Source organism: Metarhizium acridum (genome assembly GCF_019434415.1).
Source record: "Metarhizium acridum strain ARSEF 324 chromosome Unknown scaffold_1, whole genome shotgun sequence".
NCBI classification, from domain to species: domain Eukaryota; kingdom Fungi; phylum Ascomycota; class Sordariomycetes; order Hypocreales; family Clavicipitaceae; genus Metarhizium; species Metarhizium acridum.
This window is the reverse complement of record NW_027094015.1, coordinates 5,908,776-5,932,926: the sequence shown is the minus strand read 5'-3', so window position 1 is coordinate 5,932,926 and position 24,151 is coordinate 5,908,776. Positions and strand designations below refer to the sequence as shown.

At 50.5% G+C, this 24,151-nt stretch overlaps 7 protein-coding genes across 7 annotated transcripts; 3 read left to right on the top strand and 4 right to left on the bottom strand.

Annotated features, from left to right (window-relative positions):
* Positions 1-660: 660 nt before the first annotated feature.
* On the bottom strand, positions 661-3,804 carry J3458_001847 (uncharacterized protein). Its single transcript, XM_066116951.1, has 4 exons — positions 3,406-3,804; positions 1,100-1,880; positions 977-1,068; positions 661-925 (listed from the first exon to the last, which is right to left on the bottom strand). The coding sequence occupies exons 1-4, from the start codon at positions 3,438-3,440 to the stop codon at positions 700-702; spliced, it is 1,134 nt and encodes a 377-aa protein (XP_065978838.1). The 5' UTR covers positions 3,441-3,804; the 3' UTR covers positions 661-699.
* Positions 3,805-5,497: 1,693 nt separating this feature from the next.
* Positions 5,498-9,581, bottom strand: J3458_001846 (uncharacterized protein). The gene is made up of 3 exons (XM_007809496.2): positions 6,701-9,581; positions 6,343-6,621; positions 5,498-6,268 (listed from the first exon to the last, which is right to left on the bottom strand). Exons 1-3 carry the CDS (start codon positions 8,480-8,482, stop codon positions 6,251-6,253), a joined length of 2,079 nt encoding a protein of 692 aa, XP_007807687.1. The 5' UTR covers positions 8,483-9,581; the 3' UTR covers positions 5,498-6,250.
* Positions 9,582-9,901: 320 nt separating this feature from the next.
* Positions 9,902-19,923, top strand: TAO3_1 (Cell morphogenesis protein PAG1). The gene is made up of 3 exons (XM_007809495.2): positions 9,902-11,757; positions 11,992-12,683; positions 12,742-19,923. The coding sequence occupies exons 1-3, from the start codon at positions 11,754-11,756 to the stop codon at positions 19,657-19,659; spliced, it is 7,614 nt and encodes a 2,537-aa protein (XP_007807686.2). The 5' UTR covers positions 9,902-11,753; the 3' UTR covers positions 19,660-19,923.
* Positions 19,924-19,956: 33 nt separating this feature from the next.
* On the bottom strand, positions 19,957-20,865 carry J3458_001844 (uncharacterized protein). Its single transcript, XM_066116950.1, has 3 exons — positions 20,521-20,865; positions 20,210-20,401; positions 19,957-20,118 (listed from the first exon to the last, which is right to left on the bottom strand). The coding sequence occupies exons 1-3, from the start codon at positions 20,744-20,746 to the stop codon at positions 20,093-20,095; spliced, it is 444 nt and encodes a 147-aa protein (XP_065978837.1). The 5' UTR covers positions 20,747-20,865; the 3' UTR covers positions 19,957-20,092.
* Positions 20,866-21,057: 192 nt separating this feature from the next.
* J3458_001843 (uncharacterized protein) lies at positions 21,058-21,801 on the top strand (the record flags this gene model as incomplete). The annotated part of the gene is made up of 1 exon (XM_007809493.2): positions 21,058-21,801. The coding sequence occupies one exon, from the start codon at positions 21,058-21,060 to the stop codon at positions 21,799-21,801; it is 744 nt and encodes a 247-aa protein (XP_007807684.2).
* Positions 21,802-22,490: 689 nt separating this feature from the next.
* Positions 22,491-23,402, top strand: J3458_001842 (uncharacterized protein; the record flags this gene model as incomplete). The annotated part of the gene is made up of 5 exons (XM_007809492.1): positions 22,491-22,527; positions 22,583-22,647; positions 22,710-22,934; positions 23,017-23,168; positions 23,240-23,402. 5 exons carry the CDS (start codon positions 22,491-22,493, stop codon positions 23,400-23,402), a joined length of 642 nt encoding a protein of 213 aa, XP_007807683.1.
* Positions 23,403-23,636: 234 nt separating this feature from the next.
* J3458_001841 (uncharacterized protein) lies at positions 23,637-24,143 on the bottom strand (the record flags this gene model as incomplete). Its single annotated transcript, XM_007809491.2, has 1 exon — positions 23,637-24,143. One exon carries the CDS (start codon positions 24,141-24,143, stop codon positions 23,637-23,639), a length of 507 nt encoding a protein of 168 aa, XP_007807682.1.
* Positions 24,144-24,151: the final 8 nt, after the last annotated feature.

Here is a 24,151-nt window from a genome sequence, read left to right as displayed (position 1 = left end):
CTTCATCACTGTCCGACATGGCAGCGGCAGCAGCCACATCCGTAATCGTGTTCGGAGCTATCCTGGTTTCAAGGTTAGAATTTAGCAAGGGTTCCACGCGAAAGAGCATACTCGGATAGTCCGCGTCGGGTCCCCGAGTGTCTCATCACATTTCCCTCTTCATTCGATGAAGCAGAAAGCCCACTGCTATCATGTCAGTCAGAGCATGACAGTCAGCAACAAGGGTCTGTTCACCTTCGCGAAACAGGCAATGTTCTGCGCCATTGAGATTGTTGGTTGTACAACGTAGGGCTCATTCCCACAAGAGGAGTGCCATAAGCCCCGATATTATACTCGTTTGTCCGGAATTGGCGGCGCTCGGCAGTGACTCGCTTCAGTTCCTTTTGAGCTGGAGTGTCTGCATATCGAATATTCATGAGGAGACCCTCCTCTCCAATTCCAACCCCATTGTATTTCTTGATAATCTCGTCGCAAATTTCGCGGCTCTCGAACCTATTAACTCAGTCAGACATCAACTGTCCGTTCCGTAGGAATTATATGTTCATACCGAGCAAAGCCAACGCCACGGCTATTGCCCATGCTGTCCCGAAGAATCTTGCTCGAGAGGATGGTGGTTCCGAGGAAAATGGTTCCGAGTTCCTTTGCCAATGTTAATTACTATCCAATACTTGGGTTAAAAGTGTCAACTCACCACTTCAGTCAGCGTCTTCGGAAGGTTTGAAATGTACAGATTGGTAGAGCCTTCGTCGCCTTCTGCCTTAAGGCGAGAGTTGAAGGATTCCTAGGGTACATGTCAGATATGTCGTAAAGTAAACAGATGATCTCGCTACATACCCGGGCAAAGCCAACTTCGTAACCAAGCCGGTGGAATCCACGAATGCACATTTCGGAGTCCTGAGAATCAAAAAACTTGGCAAAGCCAAATCTGTCGTATGTCAGTTCCCACGCCGGGTAATGATGACCTTCCACGACTTACCCTTTGCATGCCCCAGTTCCAGTATCAATAATTGCTTTGGATGTCTCAACCGGTCCGAAGCGAGAGGCAAATTTGCTAAAGCAGTTCATCGTCTGTAGTAGGATGTAGTCCGCGAATGTATACATTGCGATTGCCCGGGATACGATTTTCGAGGCTCTGTTCGAGGCTCTTCATCTGGCTGGGAGGTGTAAAAACTGCAGGGACAGCTCGAGGAATAGCAGGTTCCTGTTGAAGAAATTCATCGACAGTCCGGTCCGGCACTACAGCAATAGCGGGTTTGGTTGGGTCGGCATGAAGGACCGGAAGACCAATTTGCTGGGGGGAAGGAGTCGTATAAGCGGATCGGTCAAGGCTGGCAACTCGTGGGCCGTCATCACGCTGCGAAACTGTGCCATAAAAAGGAGTAGCTGGGGTAGATTCGGTCGTGGAGTATGATCCGCGACGATTCTCAAGGCCGGGTACATCTGAATGTCCGCGTTCAACGCGAGGCTGGGCAATAGGAGCTCGTCCAGGAGTGAAAGGGACGAAGGGCATCTGAACGCCAACATAAGGAGACCCGTATCCTGGGATACCCAAATTTTGATATGGATTTTCGGTATGGTGATGGTTCATGCCAATTTGGTGAGCGGACATGTGAGCCAGAACAAATGGTGTATCAGATCCAACCACGTATGGTGCTGGGTTGTGTCCCATTGGCATTGGAGCAGAGCTGCTAGGCATGCTCATCCCTCCCAAAGAGAGTCCGGCAAATTGGTTGATCATTGCGTTTGGATCAGCAGCTGAGTGTGCAGGACCATGGCTGTGGACATTGCGTCCTGTGGGATTGGGGAGGTAAGGCCCGCCAACGCTGTTTCCTGCGTCCATATTCGAGTCGGCGAGGGCTGATTTTCGATAAAACGTGGAGCTGGAGAAGATCATGTTAGCATACAGAGAATTCCAGGGCAGAGAATGACATTATGAGCAGCAGAGCAGCAGATGCTTAGAGACCCGAAGTTGGGCAACCCCCCAGTCAAAATGATACTGGTTCTCTCTTCGGGTGATCAATTTCGATTGCACAGGGAGCACGATGAAAAAGTAGACCGAGGATCCAATCATATCAACAAAGGAGTTTCGCCGTGTTCAAAACCAGAGAAAGGAAGCCTACTTACTCTCAAAGCAAGAGATCAGCTTCGATTGATGGCTGGAAATGCGAACGATCCGAGAGTCAAACGGAAGATCTGTTGCAGAGTCATCAGCAAGTGTATTTCAATATCTCGTGATGGTTTTTTCTTCTTCTGCCGTTTAGTGTGCAGGATGCCAGCCTCGCGGGACTGATGGTGATTGTTGACCGAGGCAAAAGAAACAGACAGCACAAAGCGATTATTGATATTAGTGAGTAGACTCACATCTTCTTTTATCTTTTTGGTTGCGTGATGACGCAAAGCTGGTGAGAGGCTACCAAAGGCAAATGTTGCTACCAAGACTGGGAAATGAAGCAAGAGAGTAAGTAAGATAGAACAAGCTATCGAGCAAAATGGGCGCACCGAATGATATCGACTTGCCGTTGAAGGGACTTGGAAAATCTGGGTTGGAAACGGTGTTGATGCTGTGAAGGAAAGAAAAAGAAGAAGAGAAGAGAAGAGAACCAGAACAGGGAAAAGGGACAAGACGAAGTTGCAAAAGGCACCAGATGACGAAACGACAGGGAAGAAGGGACAAGCCAGGAGCCAGTTGACGCCGGAAGCGAGAGATTAGAAGCGAGAGGCGAATGCACGGCGGCACTACTTACCTAAAAATGCATATAATCTGCTGACGAGGTAATTGCGATGGTTGTTCTAGGAGATGGAGGAAGGAGTCGAAAGGAAGGGAAGGATGTCGCCTAAACTCGACTCGAAGAAGGCAAGCTAGAAGATACCAGATGCAAGCAAGAGGGTAGTGACGATTCCTGATCTGCTCGTCCCGATAGCCACGATCTGCAGAGAAGGAATTGTAATGGTGGGAGTCGAGACGAGAAGGACGGAGCCCTGAGAGTGATCAGGAGTGCCTGAGGGCAAAGGAGGCAGCCGTTGACGGGGAGAAGAAGTCTTCAATTGTTATCAAACGGACGAGACCTGCCAGTTGCCCAGTATCAGCTGCCACCTGAAAGAGGGGCAAATCTATTCTCCCAAGTGCCCTGTACCTTTTAGACAGGTGCCAGCCAGCCCGGGAAGTGAGACTGAGGATATTCACAGCTGGCTATTTAAGTACCTAGGCGACGAAGGCGAGGAGGTGAGCAAACCCGAAGCCTTCACCGCACGATTGATGAAGCGACGCTTTGAACTTCCTGCCGAGGCTCCAGGTATTTTTTTCTTTAATCCTAATGAGTGAACTGCGGTTACTTTGTATGCTTTTAATGGTGTTGTCAACAACTTCAAGTCATCGGGGTTTGATGCCGGCCTGTCTCGCCATACCTTGGTATTCGCAGCCAGCACAGCCAGCACAACATAACACACACAGAGTTACAACCCTTGTTTCTTCGTCTGAGGGTCAAAGCATATAGGTGCAACGTATATCAACAGAATGATCGATTGCACATGAAGCAAACAACACGGCCGAACAGTAAGAATACAGAGCAAAAAGACGTAACGCGACGGGGAGAGAGTCGATGACTTGGACGGGAAGCATCTTCTCCAACTACCTAGTACTTTAAATTGTCCCTGCTAGCGGCACAGCAAGGGCGATCTTTCAGATCAGAGCGGTCCAAACAAAATGGCAAGACTCTGTGTTGACTGAAGTTGCTAAGAAGCAACCATCCATCCCAGTCTATCCACCGCCATCCACCTTGCCAAGTACGGAGCAAAACCTTGCTTTTTCTCCCTCATCTCAGACACCACCAACATTTGAAAGTCTGATTCACCTGTGCATGACTGTTTTAGGCCTTCTCCCTCCCCCCCCGCCGAGACTTATGTGAGCCATTCGTGCAGCAAGTGGCGGGCCAATGAGACGCCTTGAAGCCACGCATCAATCGTGCAAGCTCTTTCAGCCCGGTCGGGATGGCGCGCCTGCAAAGCTCGAAACCACCCAAGATACGCCATTTTTTTTCGTTCACTGCCCTGATCACCGTTGTCGAGGGAGACTCTAGAGTCCACTCCCTAGAGCAGGAGCCTTAAGTCTGCCCCAAGGCGCAAGGCGGAAGCCTAGAGAGTCTCTACCCGTCCTCAGTCTTACCTATGAGAGTCGCGTTGCTTTGCTGAAAAACGACCGCGGGGCTTGGCCTTTACAAGGGAAAGAAGAAACAATAAATTGCATCACTACTACTCCGTACACTCATGTCAAATATGGCTTGCTTTTCCTTCTCGTTAGAGCCCGCCTCTTCTGAGCTGCGTACGCGACACATACGGCGCCGGGCACGGTATTGGGATTATGACGAGGCTTATAAGACATTTTGCCTCCAATATCATACCGCCCGTACGCTTCATGTTGGCCAAAGCCCAGTTTGATGATCTGACGGACGCGCCGTCATGTCTCTCATTGCGTTAGCACACATATAACCCGGTAGTTGGGTCAATTCCACTGGAAGCTACGGCCTCACGAGACAAGACGGACGATCAGCGGCCTGCTTGAAAGGCGTCTCTCGCCATCATTTTGCAAAACTCCATCCAGCCCAAGGGGTTCGTCAGTTTTGAGTAACGCACCAGGAGTTGCCGGGTGGTCCAATGCAAGGGAGAGAGGTCGAGAGGGTGGACTAGAGGTCGAAAAAGAAACAAGCACGTTTTGAGCGGTGACGAGTGGTAAGAGACGAGACGCCACGGCAGCGTTAAATTGAAACATCCTTGCCCTTGTCCCGACGGCAAACGGTGTGTTATTTTCGGCTTCCCCGCCTCAGTCTCTAGATTTGGGAGTTGAGGGTTGGCTCGGGGAGAGAAAAACTAGCCTCTTCCCCGCTGTTAGAGAGCAAATCGTATCCAAAACTCGTTGTAGTTGTTGAACTGCAAGTGAGCAGCAGGCGCCAGAAGGGAGGCTGAGGGCTTCTCATGGGGATTCAAATCTGGTTGCTTGTCTGCTTGCATTAGGGAACACCAAGGACGACTTCGTTTTTTCGCCCCAAAAAATGGTTATGCGCCATCCCGCCATTTGAATTACCTTCCTAGATACGGAGTACCTGTGCTGCCTTCTTGGGCAGTCGATACTCGGCGACTGCAAAAAGCAAAAGTGTCATGACACCTACCCGCGAGGACCCGAATTAGCTGGCTATGCTTGTGGTTTGCGGTCCGCTGTATTAGTTATTGTCGAGATGATCGATGCCCCTGTTTGGACGTTAATCAGGTTTCTACAAAGTACATACATATGCACCTGGGCATCCATCATGTCTTTGCCAAGCATTGAGTCTACGTATGAGGCATTACGGGTCCCTGGCTCCAATCATGCTGGTTGTCTGTGATAGCACTCTGATCATTCATTACTCGAATATGGCATCTGAACCAGCATCAAGATGCGGCAACTATCTCATGCCATGCAACTACTAGGTAGCCACACAGTATAAACTGGTGCAGATGTAACTCGGTTTATTTTGCCAGCCTGCTCCTTGTCCGTCAACTACACACAACCACGCGCTCACGACACTGCCAAGCAGGAACCCTTGTAGTTTGCATGCGGAAATAGTGGAAAATCCGAATAGACAAGACCCCTGTGCAAGTCTCATCCGAATCATTAAACCAGCGCCTCTTCCGAAATGGCGCACTTTCCACCCATGATCCCAGAGCAAAAACTCGGAACCGAACGTAGATCCATGTTCTCGCGTCGTGACAATGCGGACAAAAATTCGCAGAAACTGTACAGCTGTTCAAAATGCTTCGAACAACAGGGGTTCTTGCTCCTGTACAGAACAGGTCGGATTCTTTTCTTTTTTTATATACTCCAGGTTACGTACCGAGCACTGCAACCCACGGACATGGCCGAAAAAAAATAATTTTTACCCCGGATCGATTTTTCTCCTAGTGACCGGGGAAGAAAACAAATCAAAAGAATCAGCATTGGGATGAGCGTTTGGTTCTCTTTCTTTCGTAATCATAAAACTATGCCATGTACATGTCTCCAACATTGCCCGTGGACCAAATAAGAAATGACCCGCGTAAATGAGACCAAAAAACAAAGCCAAAGGCAAAAAAAAAAATTCTATTGGAGAACACGGATACTATACTAACGTCGTGCAAGATCAACGCCGCCATGCATACATCATTAGGCTGACCATCTTTAACGGCAATGAACCTGTATTCTAAACTGCTTAACTCCCATTTTATATTCTCATTCCTTAGTCTAGGACCAAACATCCTCCTGTGATCCATATATCAGCATTGGTCCTTGAAATAACACGTTGGAAAGTGGGCAGAGTGGGAAGGCCAACATACCTGGTATTGATTTGCTGCTCTCATGTTCTTGACAATCTCCTCGCCTTTGGTTTCTGACACGCCACGTGACTCGGCAATGATTTGGGCCAAAACAGTATTCACTTCACGAGCCATGTGGGCGGCATCACCGCAGACATAAAAGTAAGCCTTTTGTGAGAGGAGCTCGCCAATTTCCTTGGATCGCTCCTTCAGACGGTGTTGGACATAGACCTTCTTGGAGGATTCTCGTGAGAAAGCGGTAACGATTTCGAGGCTGTCCCCGAGAGCCTTCTTGTATTCCTATAACAACTGTGAGTTAACCTCTTTTTTTTTGGAGACGAGGTGGTGCCTGGGTTGTTGTCGTTTCAGGTGAACATACCTCCCATTCAGACTCGTACAAGAAATCCTCAGAACGCTTTCGGCATCCGAAGAATAGAATCGTACGTCCGACAGTGGCTCCGTTCTGAGCTTGCCTGGCACGCTCCTGGATGAAACCACGGAAAGGAGCGACGCCAGTGCCGGGACCGACCATGATGACAGGCTTGGCGGGGTCCGAAGGTAGTTTGAAGTTGGAGTGGCGAACATGTACGGGCACGTGAATTCCGTCAAACTTGTTGCGAGGACCGTTGAGGGCATAGGTTTTCCCGAAGGGAGATGGGTTGGGGTCGCCATTCTGCTTTTGCTTCAGGGCAAACAGGTAGTTTGTAGCCACACCACGGAATGGATCTTGTCTTCCGGGGATCGCTTGAGACTCAATGACGGCAGTGATGGAAATCTTCTTTGGCTGAACAAGGGAGGACGACGAGATGGAGTAGTATCTAGGCTGCAGCTTGTTCAGGCCTTCGATAAAGGCGGAAAATGGGATGTTGGTCCACTTCTCGCCCTTGCCTACCGTGTCTAGGAGTCGAGCAATGTTGTAGAAATGCGGTCCGGTCTTGCTGTGGAAGTAGTCTTTGTCACTTCCGAGTCTGGCCATCTCAGCCTTGGCTTCGTCATTAGGAGCAAATGCAGCCAGGGTTGCGACAAACTGTCGCGAAACAGGCGCGCAGATTTCCAAGTGGTATCGGACAATGGCATCGTAGGTGGTCGGGGTTGGGAAAGGGACCTTGGCGGTGGGCTCCAATGCTTTGACGCTGATAACGTTGTTTCTCTTCTCTTTCAAGCCAACGATGTCGAGGAACCGGTCAACCTCATCGCCAGAGTTAGTGGGCCAAATCGCAATGTGGTCACCAGTCTGGTAGGAGAGGTTAGAGCCACTAATATCAACATCCATATGAATACAGTTTCGGTCCTTGGCGGAGAACAGCTCCCGGGATTCGGCAATTGGTGCAATATAAGGGTTGTGGGAGTTGAAGGGTCCCTTGGCAGTACCCTCAAGATGCATCTTATTTGGTTCGCCGAGATATACTTCAGGGGAGTCAACGGTTAGGTTCTCACGATCAACGATGCCAAAGGTAGGTTCATAGACAGCCTCGCGCTCCTCAAGGCCCATCTTTTCCGCGAGAGCAGCCCACATGGGATCTTTCCAAGCCAAGAAGTCTTCTTCCATGGTGCCAGCACCATCATCGCCCTCACCGGCTTCGCCGATGCGGTTGGCGCCGAGCTTCTGGAGGGCCTTGTCGACGTTGCGAACCATGGAGTTGTAATGCTCGTAGGTGTTGTTGCCCAGGCCAAAAGCGACGTAATTAAGGTTCTGCAGCGCCGGCTCGCTGCCCTCGGAGAAGCTAACGTCCTCACCAGTGATGAACTCGTAGAACTCGACGGCGTTATCGGTGGGCTCCCCCTCGCCATAGGTGGCCAAGATGAACATGACGATCTTGTCGCTAGGCATGGCATCGAGGTTATCGAAATCGTACTCTTCCAAGTCAGCTACCATGGTCTCCAAGCCAAAGCGACTTTTGCCCTCCTTGGCGAGACGGGAGGCGTAGTCCTCGGCGGTTCCAGTCTGAGATCCGTAGAAAATGACACAGTTCTTGCCAGTCTCGTCCATCTTCTCGAGGATGTTGCGGGAGCGCCCGGCCTTTACGCCGTTGGCATTGGCAAAGGCATTGGCATAAGGGTCCTTGGTGATGCCCCAAAGAGTGCCCTTTGTGAAGTAGGCAATGGTTCCCAGGAGGATGACGCCGAGGACGACAATGTCGAGGGTGTCGAATTCAGCCATGTTGAGGTTCAAAAAGGACAACACCAGAAGATAGGGATTGAACAATAACAGCTGACCGCTGCCGCTCGCCAGACGAAAGCCTTCTCGACCGAAGCGACAGACGAGAGGGTTAAGAAACGTAGAAGGCAATGGAAAAGGGCAATACAAAAGACGCTCGCATGAGACACACGAGCAAAAGAGTGGATTCTAGAAGTAGCCGGGCAGTCTGGTGGTCAGGCTGGGCTGGAGCCAACAGGCAGGCGATAAGCTGGCTGAGCCCTGAGCCACTTTCATTGACCCCAGCCAGAACTTTGAACACGCAGAGTTATTCCGAAAAAAATGGAACCTGACCCTGCCAATACCGACCAACGAAGCCGACCGTTTGACTGTTCCCGATGGCGTCGCGAACGGCACGAGGATGACTACGTTGACAATGGTAGCCGGTTATGGCCAAGCAGTATGAAGCGGAACAGCCCTTGGGAATTCAGAGTATGTGCTTGCTGAATTGTTCAGAAATGCAACTCGACAAGCCGCTGGTGATAATCAGGTTCCGTCCTCCGTGCCTCATGATTACTACCTAGGTAATACCTGTTCCTCCGTGCCCTCGCCGACCTCGCCAGGATCCATGGCGCATCAGACGCTTAACATCTGGCCACATCATCCACTTCTTACGTGCATCTGCGCTGACTACGCTTCCAACTTCCTGCGGAGTTTGGAGTAGTCCCGCTCTTTTGACCTGGAACCTGCGGGGGTGCCGTCCTCGCCTTGGAGTCTGGTCTCATCTGACCAGAGATAGATAACTAGTTCCCGTGCTCCGTATTCGGGTTCTTCCATCCCCCTGATGAGTGCGCGAAGGTGCCAGTTTTGTAGCGAACAAGGATAGTAACCAGTAAGAAGTCTTAGATAAAGAGATACCCAACTCCGTTACATCTATCATACCCCCGGCAAAGTGAAGCCTAATCTTGTTATCAGGTAAGTACTCCGTACTTGCAAGGTATCGCAGACAACGTGGGGCCGCTACAAGAGCGGCACCTTGCGCACTCAAAGAGGTAGACAGACACCCGAAAGCTCAGTACCTCGTGCTAATATAGTACCCCTTTGCTTCGGACGTAGTAGAGCAAGAAGTGACTCGGTAGTACTCTGCCGCAAGGAGACAAGTAGTAATAATAAGCCGTGGCAAACATCCAACTCGATAGCATTGGCACCATGTGTCGCTGACGTTGCCATCAAACAGCGCGATGCAGGTTGCCTGGCAATTGGATGCTGTGTCTTCGCATCACTGAACGGCCGTAATATTGTCCCCATGATTCCGATTGCTAACGCCGAGTGCTCGTCCACTTTGTGGCGCACCCAAGCCCTTGAATGTTTCCTTTCACGCCGTCCCGAGGTGTGCTTGAGCCCGGAACCCGTTTCGGCCTCTCTTCATATTAACGGCCTCCAGCGGTATGGAGTCCATGAAGAGATTCAGCGATTCGGCGCATGTGATTGTGAGGCGGCAACTGTTAACCCCCCCTTTTCCGGGTCGTCTGCATCACCCGACTTTTTTCTCCCCCTCAAAAAGGTGGCCTTCAAACGGTTACACAATATCAAGCAAAGGTCTGGTGGAAGCCAGAGTGCCTGAACCACGGCTAACTCCACCTCTACACGGAGATTCGCGGGAACATGAATCTGCGTCTGGCGGAATTGGGGTGCTGGTTCCGAAAAGCCGCGGAGCATGGCACCACGGTAAACATGTCCGGTACCTATGTCATTGATCGCAACACGGCAAGTTTCTCTTGATCCCAGTGTTAACAGTCGTCTATCTTGTGTGTCCTTCGTCTTTGCCGTGTTCAATCATGGCTGCCATCGGGATGACAGCTCTCCTCATGACACAACACACTTCACCCATCGTCCGACGCTCCCCAAAGTCTATACAAGCGGGTTCAAAGCACTGACGTACATGGTGGAGTGTTCTTTCATGGGCACGGCGAGTAAAGTCTGCACGTGTCTTACAGCATCCTATAAGCGACGGCGGAAGTTGATATGCAGGTAGCAGGCACGGATACTCAAGCATGGCATCAAACTTCATGTCCACATATGCCCTCTAACGGCAAAGGACAGGAGAGTAAATCCTAGTATCGTCAAGGGCGTAGCCAAGTTGGCGGATGCTGCAGGCATTCCTCCTCTGTTTCCGGTTGGAGGCTGTACACGGAATTTTCGTGCAAAGCTTCCAACGTGTTTCTCTCCTTCTCTGTTTCTTTTTGTCGCTCCTTTTTCTTCTTCTTTCCCTTTAAATTCGTAAACCACAGCCAGCTGTTCTTGAAACAGTGACGTCAGCCACAAGACCTAGGTATTGGTCAGCGCTAAAATCTTTCCATAGTCAAGGCAATTGACTGGCATCAACACATCAGTTACTCCGTACCTTGCCTTCATATAAGCTCAGCACAGTCTGAGGAAGGCGAATATGCCTGCAAGCCACCGATCCAAGCCCGTCCTAAGCATGTACTTCCGCACTATGATTGATAACATTAGGGTACTCTCTATATACCAGGCAAGTGCTGGCTAATGGACAGGTATCTGTCCCCGAGCATTCGTCGCAACATTGAGTATTTTTTACAAGAGAACTACCTAGGTAGATGGTCGTCCTGTCTGAGGCTATATTCTGCCTTCTACAGCGCAAGCACGGAGTACGCTTGACGCCTTGGTAATGGGCCAGCTGCTGTTAGAATGACTAAGCGGTGCCCCCTACCGGCGGCCACTGACATCGGATTTGGCTGGTAATAAATAGCAGCACCAAGCACGAGAGAAGGGGGGGGGGGGGGGGGGGGGGGGGGGGGGGTTGTTGGAGGCACGGAGTCCTCTATGGAGTCGGTATCTAGGACTAGACGGATATCGAGTCAAGGGAGCCAACTTTGGAGGGGACATCTGGACCAGGACAATTTTGATGTTTATTAGAAGCACCAGACTGACATAACATCCGACCCAAGCAACATCAGCACCTCAGCACCACACACCCGCGGGCAATTGTGCGTAACGTGCAGCTCGACTGGAGCTTGTCCGTCCCATCTTCGTACGTGGACCCTGTTGTACAGCATATGTATGTGCACACCCGCAGTCACTGGCATCTTTTTTGGCCGTCAATGCGCGAGTTGCGCTCAACCACGTTTACCGACACAATTGGGCTGGTGTAGCCTTGTTTCCTCGCACGAACTCTTCCTTGTTGGACATCGAATGTCCTCTTGACTGCCATGCCCTTTTAGCTACGCATGCCCAGCGCTAGACCATTGGGAATTGGGCCGTGGTCCGATTCGAGATGGGTGAGTCGTCCATCATTGTCGCTTCCAGGCCTTCTCCCATCATTCATCACTCATCGTCCTGCAATACGAGGCTATCGCGGAATTTAAGACCGTGTGCCGCTGCGATCCAACATGCAACAAATGCATTCGTCGTCATGCTGTTCGTCAATTAGCTGTCACACTTTCGCCGTGTCCTCGGGCTGTCTCACGAGTGCAAGAGACGTGGGTTACACGCTAACGTGAATTGCTCTCTAGCCCCGTCGCAAGCTCTGCCCGACAATCCACAGGACCAGTTGAAACAATCAACACGCCCTGGCGCGAGATTCGACGACGAAACCGATCATGGCCCAGTTTGGGACCAGACGATACGACCAACTATCTTTACAACCCCATCGCGACACCAACCCCACTCCCGCGAGTCCTCTGGTGATAAGACGATACACTCGCCATCTGCTGTAACTTCCCCTCGAGGACATAGCCAGCGACAAGGCCTTGGCGGAGCCATCGAACGGCCCATAGATCATAGCAAGACCGCTGTGTACGGACACCACCGACAGACCTCTATCGTCCATGGCTTTCAACACTCAAGAAATGGGAGTCACTCAAGCATGTCTACCAGCCCGCTGAGTCCTCAAATGATAGCCGCTGCTGGAGCGGCTCTGGATAGATTAGACATGCAGTCAGTCACTGCGCGACTCGAGGCCAACATGCCCCCCCGACCAGGAACTTCTCTCACCGGCCCAACCCTCAGCCCTGTGGGAGGCATTCCAATGGAAAGGTCTGCCTCGGCTGCCGATATATCTCCTCCTGCATCAGCTCAAAGGAAACCAGAGCGGATGCAGAGCAAGTCGAGGCGCGACCACCCAGCACACCAATCCCACTCTCGAACGCACAGGGACGACCAGAAGACCGTGGAAGAATACTCACTGCATGTTCTATTTACATCGGTAAGCGCTAGCTTCTGCGATGGCCTCGTCCTTGGGGCAAGCGCTGACACCAATATAGTTTATTACACAAGCAGAAGAGAAACTCACGGAATGCATCACGGTCCCCTTCGAACCCGAACCGAACATCGACCGTATCTGCGGGCCTGGTGTCGACCCTGCCTTTGATCAGTTGATTGTGGCTTTGGGGCACATTGCCAGTCCAAAGCCCAAAGCCCTGATCGACTTGATGATGCTCTGGAGGAAGAGCAAAAGTGATGCCGCCAACGAGGCTCGAATTCAACTCCAGCAACTACGTGGCAACCAACCCGGAGGTCTGCTGCTTCGCAGGAATACAGAACCATTACAACCCGGCCCCGGTGCGGGTGCAGCAGATCCTACAAGTCCCATGAACGCAACATTATCCGGAAAGCAGGAGTTTGTTGCCCAACAGGAGCGTCGATCGACCGTATCAATTTATATTCTGTGCCGTGTGCTACTGGAGGTTATTTGCCAGAGCAATCTGGCTTCCATCACCACGGAAATGGAAGACAAGTTGGAGAGCATTATCTTTGGACAGCTCAAGATTGCGGACCCCGAGCAACTTATGCTTTCGCCTCTGAAATTGGCCAATTGGAACTTGTTTGCGCAACTTCTAGGATATATGAGTGGAATCAATTTTCCCGGAGTTTCGCGAAGGTTTATCGACGACCTCGACGCCTCGTTGCAAGAGAGATTATTAAAGAGCCCAACGTCATCAGCGGGCCGAGATTTTGAGGGAAAGATGGAACTAGTCTTGGGTGGCATGAAGCATCTGAACATCAAAATCTCCCCAGAGTCCGCTTGGGAAAAATCATGCGAGTTCCTGGTTTCACTGGGCCGTTTGTTTGCCAAATCCCACGGGCAGAGGGTGAAGGCAGCGTTTTGCCAGGTCATCGACATGTTGCTGTTGCCCATTGCCGCAAAGGCCAGCAACAGCCATCTGATGCATCCGAAATGGGCCGAAGTGGTATCGGCCATCAGCTTTCGGCTTGCTCAGCTGTTTGCAAAGCCGCGTCACTGGACTGTTGCGTTTCCTTTGACTGCGACTTTGCTTTGCGTATCATCACCCGACAACTTTGGCTCTGGGTGGCTACAACTGGTCCTTTCCCTGCAGACTAAAATCAAAGATCGATTTACCAAACCTCTCTGTTTGCAGGTCATCTCCAGGCTGGTTTGGACGTACTTGTACCGGACTAATGACACCTTTCAGACTACTGTGCGAAAGCTTGACGATGTTATAAGACTGGTTTTACCGCCGTCAAAGCGCAGCATAGTCTCTTCAGATACTGCAGTTGTTGAACCATTGATTCAAATAATCAGAATCATTGGCTTCAAATATCCCGAGTACTGTTTCAGGACTGTGGTGTTTCCCCTCATCAACGCCGAGCTTTTTACAACCAACAAAGAGCTGCGAGTTGAACAGTTGGATCCTGACAGGATTGTCGTTGGCATACGGTCATTCCTATGCATTATGTCAGACCTTGAAAAAGGCGAACAAGGTCGACCCCCTTTCCCACAATTCTACGGTGTTCCAAATTCAGCCGACAGATTACCTACATCACCAGTACTATCGCTCCCATCAAAAGGCCCCCTATCGACTCCCGGCTCAGGTCCAAAGGAGGAGATTATATCTAGACCAGTGCTGACTCACGTCCTAAGCGATGGAGTTAGAGAGTATTACCTTCAGTTTTGTCAGATCCTCGGTAAAATCACCATTGTTTGTGACAACACCTTCGGGGGCCAAGCAGCGTTGGACGAAAAATTCAACAGTCCCGGGCCAAAAACCCCTATTTCGGAATCTTTTACGTTCTCTCGACGAGATGAGCCACCTAATGCGTCAGACCAGAAACAAGCATTCTACGAGCTGCTGCATGTCGCTGTCCAAGCACTTCCAAGGTGTCTATCTGTTGATATTCCCTTTAAGTCGTTGATTAATTTGCTCTGCACAGGAACGGCTCATGTCCAGTCCAACATTGCCGAGTCATCGGCGAATTCACTGAAGGCAATTGCCAGACAATCTCATGCACAACAAGTGACAATGGGGTTTGCCCGTTTCATCTTCAATTTTGATGACCGTTATGCTACAATGTCTGATGGTGGCATGCTTGGGCCTGGACACATTGAAAGCACTTTACGACTTTACGTAGAACTACTCCAGATCTGGATAGAAGAAATTCGACTCAAGTCTCGAGAAGCGGCCTCGGACCAACCAGATTCAAACGCGTCGGAGAAAAGAGCCATGAAGCTTGACTTGTCGAGCATATGGGCAGAGGTTGACCAGGCCGAAGCACATGGCTTGTTCTTCCTGTGTTCACAGTCTCGCCGGGTTCGGCACTTCGCAGTCACTGTGCTGCGCTTAATCACCGAGTTCGACAAGGCATTGGGCAAGGATGTCTCTGAAGAGAAGGAGACACTACGATTAATCAACATTCTGGAAAACGACTCCAACCAAGTTATGAATTTTAATGATGAGCACCTTTCTGTTGCCGAGCGTAGCAGACTGCAGAGAGGACTGCAAAACGCCAACAGCAAAGGTGCGGTGGTAGAGTTATGTACGAGCGACGTTTCCTACGATGCAACTCTTTGGTTCAAGATCTTCCCCAATCTCATCCGAATTGCATTCGACAAATGCCCCTTCGCAGTAACCCTTTGTCGAGACTTGATCTGTAATCGAATACTGCAGATGTACAAGCCAATTGTTTACTTATCAGAGCCAACCAGGGGATTGTACTACGGCCCCGACGCGGTGGGCCGAATGGGCAACCGATCTCCTGCAGCACAGCCCGAGGTTATGATTGAGCAATGGAAGCTGTATTTGATATTTGCCTGCGCAACGTTGGCAGACCCAGGAAGTCTGCCCACGGGCCAGACACCACCTGATGGACAGCATGCACGGAAAACGTCGAAACCTTCATCCGCCGACAGGATCGTCACTGCTCGAACTTTATTCAAGTATTTGATTCCGCTCTTGTCCGTTTCGTCAGCATCTGTCCGTGATGCAGTCGTGGTTGCCATGGGCTCAATCAATATTCACATCTATCGGACGCTATTGGAAGAGCTGCAAGGCCAAGTCTCTCGCTGCAATGATGAGGCTAGAGCAAGGATTCATCAACGAACAAATAGCAGCCCTCGGCGCAACCGAAAAATGGACTTGTTGCGGACCGAGATCACTCACGTTTTCAAATTGACGTCGCACTTCTTGAAGGACCCTCAGGTCTACCAATCTGAATTCTTCCTGAACAATTTGACCTCGTATGCAAAAGACCTGAAATTGTTTCTCATGGATGGCGATCTTCAATCGGATGATGAGTTCCACAAACTGAGACGTCATTACTGCGGTCTCATGGAAGCTCTGTTCGAGGGCATTAATAAAACCAATGACCCGTCCCGCTGGATGACTTTTGAATCAAGGAAGTCTGCATTCTCACTGATGGAATATTGGTGCGGCTTCTCTCCCAATCAAGGTCAGACACAGGTCAGGGAAGATACAAGGGGACAGCCCTTGATCAACCAACAGTCGCTAGGTGAACGGGGGGCCGTTTCAGCTGCCTTGGAGATCGAAAAGAGAAATCTTCGTACCGCTGCTCTGAGCGCCATGGCAGCGCTTTGTGGCGGCCCGATAAGCATCACGACCGAGAGCGGTGTTACGTTGCAGTTCGACATGCGTCGTATGCTAGCTTGGATAGAGGCGATTTTCAATTCTGGGAGCGACAGAATGAACGTCACAGGTCAGCGGGCCTTGAAGAATCTCGTCATCCACAACCAGGAATACCCTTACCTTCTGGAACATTGCATTACCCGCTGTTATGTGACCGACGTGCCAAAGGTACTGGAGAGCTATTTTTCAGTCACCATTGAAGTGCTGCAGCAGCAAATCAACTACCCTTGCCCTTTGTATAAGCTCCTTGGTCTTTGCCTGTTCACTCTTGGAAATGACCGGAGCGAGATACGGTCCAAGTCGTCAACAGTCCTCCGATCACTCGAGGCACGTCAGCAAAGGAACTCCAAGATTCAAGACTTTGACATCAGCATTTCCGATAAGACACAGGCTGTCTACAAATTGGCACAGTTCGAAATATCTAAACGGCTCTCTAAACAATATACCGAACTCGCGTTCCACGTGTTTTCAGAATTTACCTATTATTTCAAAGATCTTCAACCTGCCGCACAAAGAAATGTCATTGCCGTAATTTTGCCGTGGATACAGACAATGGAACTGAAACTCGATCCCAATGGCGGTCCTACTGCTCAATCCTATGTCCTTCTAGCAAACCTCCTAGAGCTCACTATCAAGTCAGGCGGAGCCTTGCACAATGAAGTTCAAGCCCTGTGGCAGGCCCTTGCCACGGGGCCACACCCGGGAAATGTGCGTCTAATCTTGGACTTTATCATGCATCTCTGCCTCGAACGACGAGAACAGAATTTTGTGGAATACGTGAAACAGATTGTGGTGTTCTTATCAACAACAAATAGCACACCGGGAATCAAAGTGGTCGAATTCTTGTTGATGCAGATCAATCCCAAGGCCATGGTACCAAATGAGAAGCGAGAATCGATACCACCACCTCCTGATATCAACGTTTTCCCCTACTGCGCTGATCTTAACGAAGCATTGCCAGTCGGAACAAAACAAGCTGGGTTCTCGCTCGGCCAACTGTCGCTTATCCTACTGGTCGACTTGATGGTGTCTCCGGTTCATCTCACGCCTGACAATGTTCCCCTTCTTCTCCAAGTAGTCACTGTACTGTGGGATCACTATACCCCTCTTGTGCAAGAGCAGGCCAGAGAGATGTTGGTTCATCTGATTCATGAACTTGTCATTTCACGTTTGGACGATGTCTCGGCTGATATCGCAAAGGAGTCCATCGAGGACCTGGTTGACGCAATTCGTCGACATGACCGTACTGTTGTTTGGGGATATGAGGATAGCAACGGGAAGGTGGATGATCACGACAATAAGGTCCCCCCGAGTATGGAATACCTCACCTCGGAAGTAGTCAAGACGTTTCAGGTCACCTTCCCGGCAATCAAGGAGCAATGGGGCCGGCTGTCTCTCACATGGGCAACGTCTTGTCCTGTAAGACACTTGGCCTGTCGGTCTTTCCAGATCTTCCGATGCGTTCTGACATCTGTCGACCAGTATATGCTTGGTGATATGCTTGCTAGGCTGTCAAATACTATTGCGGATGAAGACCCCGAGATTCAGTCTTTCTCTATGGAGATATTGACCACACTGAAAACACTACTGGTGAAGTTGGATTCCGAAAAGCTTTTGACATTCCCACAGCTGTTCTGGACGACGTGTGCTTGCTTAGAATCTATCAATGAACGGGAATTCCTCGAAGCCGTTGAGATGTTAAACGAGCTTGTTAGCAAGCTTGACTTTAGGTTGCCAAATGTGCGAAGGATCATTGCGGACGGCCAACCGGAACGTTGGGACGGTCAGTTTGACGGCATCCAGCCCTTGCTGTACAAGGGTCTCCGCTCTTCTTTGTGCTGGCAACCGACTCTGGATACGATTGATAAACTTGTCAAACTTCCCGCGGACCCTCTGATCGGAGATGATAGCCGACTGTTGTTCGCCTTGCTGGCGAACTTCCCTCGCTTCTTGAACGAGCTGGAAAATGCATCGCCAACAGAAAAAACTATGAAGACAGCGAAGCTACTTCGAGTCGAGGCTGATAGACTGGGTCTTGAATCCATTGCACAAGCTCTCGATGACTATACTTGTGGCGGACAATTGGACAGCGGGGAGTACCTGACTCAACTTCTTATGGCCTTGAGAGAGCATTTCTTGCCACAGCACGAGTTCAAGATGATCACATTTTTGACCGGACTACTGACAAACTCGCTGTCCTGGGTCAAAGTGCAAACTATGCGGATACTGTGCGTTGCCATCCCAGAAGTTGATATGCGCAATCCAGAACTCGCGGGCCACGGCGCCGATCTCATCTCTCCTCTGTTGCGACTTCTTCAAACAGAATTTTGCATGGATGCATTAAAGGTCTTGGACAATATCGTGACCATATCGGGCAGTCACATGGACAAGCACTATCTCAGAATGTGTATGACTCGGTCTACCTCAAAGGCCGTTCGTAAAGAATACGAGCGCACCCAAAGTCTATTTGGTATCCCTGAGTGTTCCGGCTGGGCCATCCCGGTGCCCGCGAGTAAGACAGACGCAACCCGGGCGAATATCCATGCTGCCTTTTATATGTGTCAAAGCACAGAGGGCTCGTCAACTGAGGCTACCCCGACTACGGAAGTCGAGTTTCACGAGGACGACTTTCCATACAGCTATTTCGACTCTATAGAGAGAACAGAGACAATGCTCTCGGACGACGGCCGCGCTGAGGTCCCTGTCGGAGATTTGGTCACCAAGTTGGATAGCCTGGATGACTTTTTTGACGAACCTTCAAGCCCCACCACAGAAGATGATGGAAGGTCGTCTCGCACCGTCACCGAGTTTTCGCCGGAATCTTTTGAGTCTGGCACGGAGCTCTACGATGAGCAGATCTTGCCCATTCTTCACGAGGCATCAAACACGACGGCTTTTCAAAACGGATTCATTGATCGTCCCTTGGGAATTTCCAGAGATTTAGCAACGAACACGATGAACCCCGGCGCATTCACCGCGGGAATGTCACCAAGGCCAGCACTTCATTCCAGATCCATAACGTCGCCGTCTGCTCCAGCGTCATACCAATCACACATGGCTGGTGAAATTGGATCTGATGACGAGTACTTTTCTGCGGGGTTTTCAGACGCCGATGACGAAAGACCGGATGCAAGAAGCCGCGTCAAATGCCCCAAGCCCGGCCCTCGGCCTACAATGAGACGAGTCGACAACAGGTCCCGCGATGAAACCCTACGCGAACCCACGCTTCCACAGGCAACGCCAAGGATGCCAAACAAGGCATTCCAAGCAAACATGGCAAGCCCGGGAGATATTTTTTAAGGTTTTGACAACAGAGGAGATTTAAAATGTATATTGAATGTTATGATACAAATCTACGCAGGGAGTATTGAAGAGAAAAATGATGGCAGTACAAAGTTGGGGGCATTTGGTGGGACTTGCTACGATTGTAATACTTACGACAAACAAAAGCTGCAGTTGGATAGACACTCCACAACAAAAGATGGACAAGGGCGTTTGGAGCGGTGCCTCTGCCCAGATGTAGTATATGGCCACGGCGTCTTGGTTTTTTTTTTTTTTTGTTTCTCATAAAATTAGCATAAATAAAGACATGGACGTCTATATGGAGACCAACCCTTGTGATTTCAGATCCCGGGTTCCCAAAAAGCAACGTACATCATGATGATCGTGGTATATAATAAGGAACCGCCCTCGCCCTGTCTTTTGCTTCGAGTCAAAGGAAATACGGTGGCCTTTAGTATCGGTGGCGTGTGGAATAGTCTGCCATGGTATGTTAGTCTCTGTGCGCATAGACGAAAATGAAATTCATGCAAAAAAAAAAAACAAAAAAAAAAAAAGGATGCCAACTGACCCTTTGGACTATTCACTTGACCCTTGCCCTTGGTGGCCCCCCGGTAAACGGCCTCCAAAATATTGATCACATCCTGTCTATTGCGCTCGACAAAATTCATCTTGTTGTTGTTACCTGTACCGAAATCGCACATTATATGTTTATTTCTGAAAAAGAACATGACCGCAAATGGTTCTTCATTGGTGTTTAATTCTGTTTATATTGTCAGTGTGCGGGCAAATTGAAGAGCATGAACAGATAAAGAAATAAAACGGGATAAGGAACGGGCTGGCGCCAGCAGTAAACGGAACATGGGTGTGGGAAAAACGCACCATACATGTGATTGAAGTCGGGGACTTTTGAGATGTCGCACACGTAAATGACGGCCCATTTCTGAACCAAGGGCGCGACTTTGGAGAGGACTTCGTCCATGATGTCGAGGTCGGGGTTGTTGGTTGGGTCGCCGAAGCGGATGACGACGAGGCGGTTGTCTTCGCTGAGAATGGCCTGGTCGACGTGCCAGCCCGTGACGAGGTGGGGGAGAAGAATGGTTCCCATGATGGCGGTTGGTTTGCGACCGAGGGAGCGGGTTGTCGTGGCAAAGGCTTTCTCGTGGATTGTCGTGCGTGTGAAATTTTTTATTTTATCTTTTGGAGGTTCAACTAGGTCAAGTTTGCTTGGAGGAAGAGAGCGTTGGTTGGGAGGCGTGCGGCTTGGAGCGTGGCATGACGGCGGGGCAATCGCGGGGCAGGCAGTGTGCGGGTGGGTCCTCGATATATGCATGGCCTTGACTACTTGCATGCCTTTTTTTTTTTTTTGGTCTTCAGTTGCAGCTCTCTCACATGCAAGATGGTGGTGAAGAGGACGTCATGTTGAAATGTCCGCCCGTCGTACGCGCATTCGTGCGCCCACGGCGGCAAATGGTCCACTTTTCGAGTCTTCAACGCGCGTTATATCGATCCTCGCGATGCTACACCACGAGCGCAGGTGACGATGGCTTACCAAGGCCACGACTAAACTACCCCGATCCCCCAACTACAAGTCACTCGGATCTCGATTCCTTCATGGCCTATGCCCGTCGAACAGGCCTAGACGCAAATTCCTCCGTCTACGTCGGCACCCACTACGAGTACAAAGTATCCAGCGCCCTCGCCAAATACGGCTTCTTCTTGAAGCGGATAGGCGGCTCATCGGACTTTGGCACGGATTTAGTAGGGACGTGGACGCTTCCGTGTTCGTCTCCTACAACACCATTCAGAGTCCTCGTGCAGTGCAAGGCCGGCACTCAGCGCGTCGGACCACAGCATATTCGTGAACTGGAAGGCGCTTTTGTCGGCGCGCCTGTCGGATGGAGAGGCACGGGAGTGCTGGGCTTGCTCGCGAGCGAGCGGGCTGCGACCAGGGGGGTTCGCGATTCGTTGGGGAGAAGCAAGTGGCCGATGGTGTACATGTGCTGCTCGAAAGAGGGCATCGTGTCGCAGATGATATGGAACCAGTGCGCCGAGGAGCTGGGTCTTGATGGATACGGGGTCTCTGTGAGGCGTGGTGACAACAGGGATGAGTTGGTGTTGATGCATAATGGCGCTGTGATACCGTGGTTGGAGGAGAAGTGATTCGGGGTACTTTTTGACACATAACGCATATTGGAATACCCACTGTGCTGTAAGCATGGTGTATTCATCCCGGTCATTTGCAGCTTCAAGAGCTGTCCCGATCGACTTGGCTTGATTTGATGCCAACCGCGCGGGAACCAAAGATGTGACGGATAGCTAGCGGCTTGCGCCAGCCCATCTAAAATGGTGTCAACTGTCTCACTAAATACCTAGTAGTAGCCAACTAGCTACCCGGGTAGTTTATTTTGGGCCGGCCATGATCCATCATCATCCTTCACCAACATTGGGTTGGTTTAGTCATCTACCGCGCGCAGTATCAGCGCCACCCTTGTGCCCTGCAACTCGCTCACAAATCAAAAATCACGGCGCAGGATTCGTTGTGCCACAAACGAGATAGGCCCTGGAGTCAATTACAGACTGACATGGTATTAATAACACGAGCGGGTTTCGGAGAGTTTATTACCAAGCCAAACCCAATCTCAGATGTTGAGGCTGAGAAGAAGATTAAGATTCAGCGTCAGCTCTACAAGTTTTAGACAAGTAGTACCAACGAGAAGGTGAAACATGTAAAAGCGTAAAGTCATCCAGCAAAGAAGTGACACAGGCATCCCAGTAACAATCCTAAAAGATTGAGTTGAAAAAAGAGAAAAACTCTCCTCACAATAGCTCGGGAATTTCCGACAGGCAACATGAGTGACATCAAACCCCTTACCGTCTGGATCCACGGTATGTTGTCCTCTTCACCACCGGCGACCAAGCGGCACACTTACACGACGGGCAGGTCAAGGACCGAACCCATTCAAGGTCCTCATTACTCTGGAAGAACTACGAGTCCCCTACAAAACAGTCCGTCGTATGAACCCGATCCGGCATCAAGAGGAGATTCGCTAACCCAGCACAACCCGTAGATCACCATTGAGAACCCCAAGGAGGAATCCTTCCTCAAGATCAACCCCAACGGCCGCCTACCCGCCATCCAGGACCCCAATGCCAATGACATGATTCTCTGGGAGTCTGGTGCCATTGTCGAATACATTGTGGAGAATTACGACGAGGAGAAGAAATTAACCTTCACCAAGGGCCCCGAGAAATGGTACCTCAAGCAGTATCTGCACTTTCAAATGTCTGGACAGGTACGAGCTGGCTTTTGCCGAGCCATTTCTAGGCTGGATTCCATGTACACGGGGAGATCTGACATGAAGCAAATTGTGACAGGGGCCATACTTTGGCCAGCACTTTTGGTTCCGCAAGTTTCACCCAGAGGACCTCCCCAGCGCCAAGAAGCGGTATGACGAGCAGACCCTGCGCGTCTTGCAAGTTTTGGACAGTATCCTCGAGGGGAAGGAGTACCTTGTTGGCAACAGATTGTACGTCATGGGCGTCGCAATGCCTTTGAGAGAGTCTTGGGGTTGGAGTTGTGCTGACAATCTCTCCTTAGTACGTACGCCGATCTGGTTTTCATCCCCTGGGATCGTGTGGTGGAGGGCTTTTCCAAGGACTTGTTGGCAGAGTCGGAAGCCGAAAAGAAGTACCCCAACTTTTTCGCTTGGCACAAGCGTTTGGTCGCTCGGCCTGCCGTCAGGAAGGTATATGGTTTGTAGGGCAAGGCAGTCAGTCCGCAGGCAAACGATGGCAAGCGGGGGAATGGTTAAAACGACCGGGTGGAAACAGATGGAGGCTTGTATGAAGTGTTGACCATATATCGGATTAGACCTACAGATTGAACACCCTCCCTCTTTTTTCTTCTTGGTGAGAAGGGGAAGATGAAGATACTATTTAGTACGCACGTCGTATCTACAACAAGTTCGTGACTTTTCGATCCTTGTATGACTCACTCAGTCATCCCAGACAGCAGCTTTGGCCTTGTCTGCCTCCATTTTCTTTCGAAGCTCCTCCTGGCGTTCCTGTTCCTTCTTCTTCCTCTCTTGCTCTCTGATGGACTTCTGATAAGCCTTCTGCTCCTCTGTCTGTTTGGGGGCTTTCATGCCCAAGCCAGCAGCAATCATACGCCGGGCCACGGCATCAGTTTTCTCCGGCCTTCTTGTCGAATCGGCCCCAGAGGGAGAATTGCTTCCAGGGGCCCCGGCATCGTCCCATCCCGGGATAGATGCATAATTTGCTGCGAATGGGGTTGGTGGTGGTGCTGATGGGACCGTTGGGCTCACTACCGAGGGCCTGAGCTCGTTCTCGGATCCGGATGACTCGTCATCGTCCTCCCATGAGTCTGCCACTGCAGCTTTCTTCCTGGGCTTTGAAGCCTTCTTGTTGCTTTTTGATGTGTCTAGGGTTAGGTTTGATAGAGACTCGGTCACCTTGTTCTTCTTGCGGCATGTAGAGGACATGGTGGCGG

Bases quoted from the DNA above. Each gene is read 5' to 3' on its own strand.
- J3458_001847 (XM_066116951.1), bottom strand. From the start codon at position 3,440: ATGTTGTGCTGGCTGTGCTGGCTGCGAATACCAAG. The intron at 1,881-3,405 runs GTATGGCGAGAC...GATCTTCTCCAG, and splicing joins TGCTGGCTGCGAATACCAAG to CTCCACGTTTTATCGAAAAT. The intron at 926-976 runs GTAAGTCGTGGA...GACATACGACAG, and splicing joins GGAACTGGGGCATGCAAAGG to ATTTGGCTTTGCCAAGTTTT.
- J3458_001846 (XM_007809496.2), bottom strand. From the start codon at position 8,482: ATGGCTGAATTCGACACCCTCGACATTGTCGTCCTCGGCGTCATCCTC. The intron at 6,622-6,700 runs GTATGTTCACCT...CAGTTGTTATAG, and splicing joins TGTACGAGTCTGAATGGGAG to GAATACAAGAAGGCTCTCGG.
- TAO3_1 (XM_007809495.2), top strand. The intron at 12,684-12,741 runs GTAAGCGCTAGC...ACACCAATATAG, and splicing joins TGCATGTTCTATTTACATCG to TTTATTACACAAGCAGAAGA.
- J3458_001844 (XM_066116950.1), bottom strand. From the start codon at position 20,746: ATGGGAACCATTCTTCTCCCCCACCTCGTCACGGGCTGGCACGTCGAC. The intron at 20,402-20,520 runs GTGCGTTTTTCC...CAATATAAACAG, and splicing joins CGACTTCAATCACATGTATG to AATTAAACACCAATGAAGAA. The intron at 20,119-20,209 runs GTCAGTTGGCAT...ATACCATGGCAG, and splicing joins TCAAGTGAATAGTCCAAAGG to ACTATTCCACACGCCACCGA.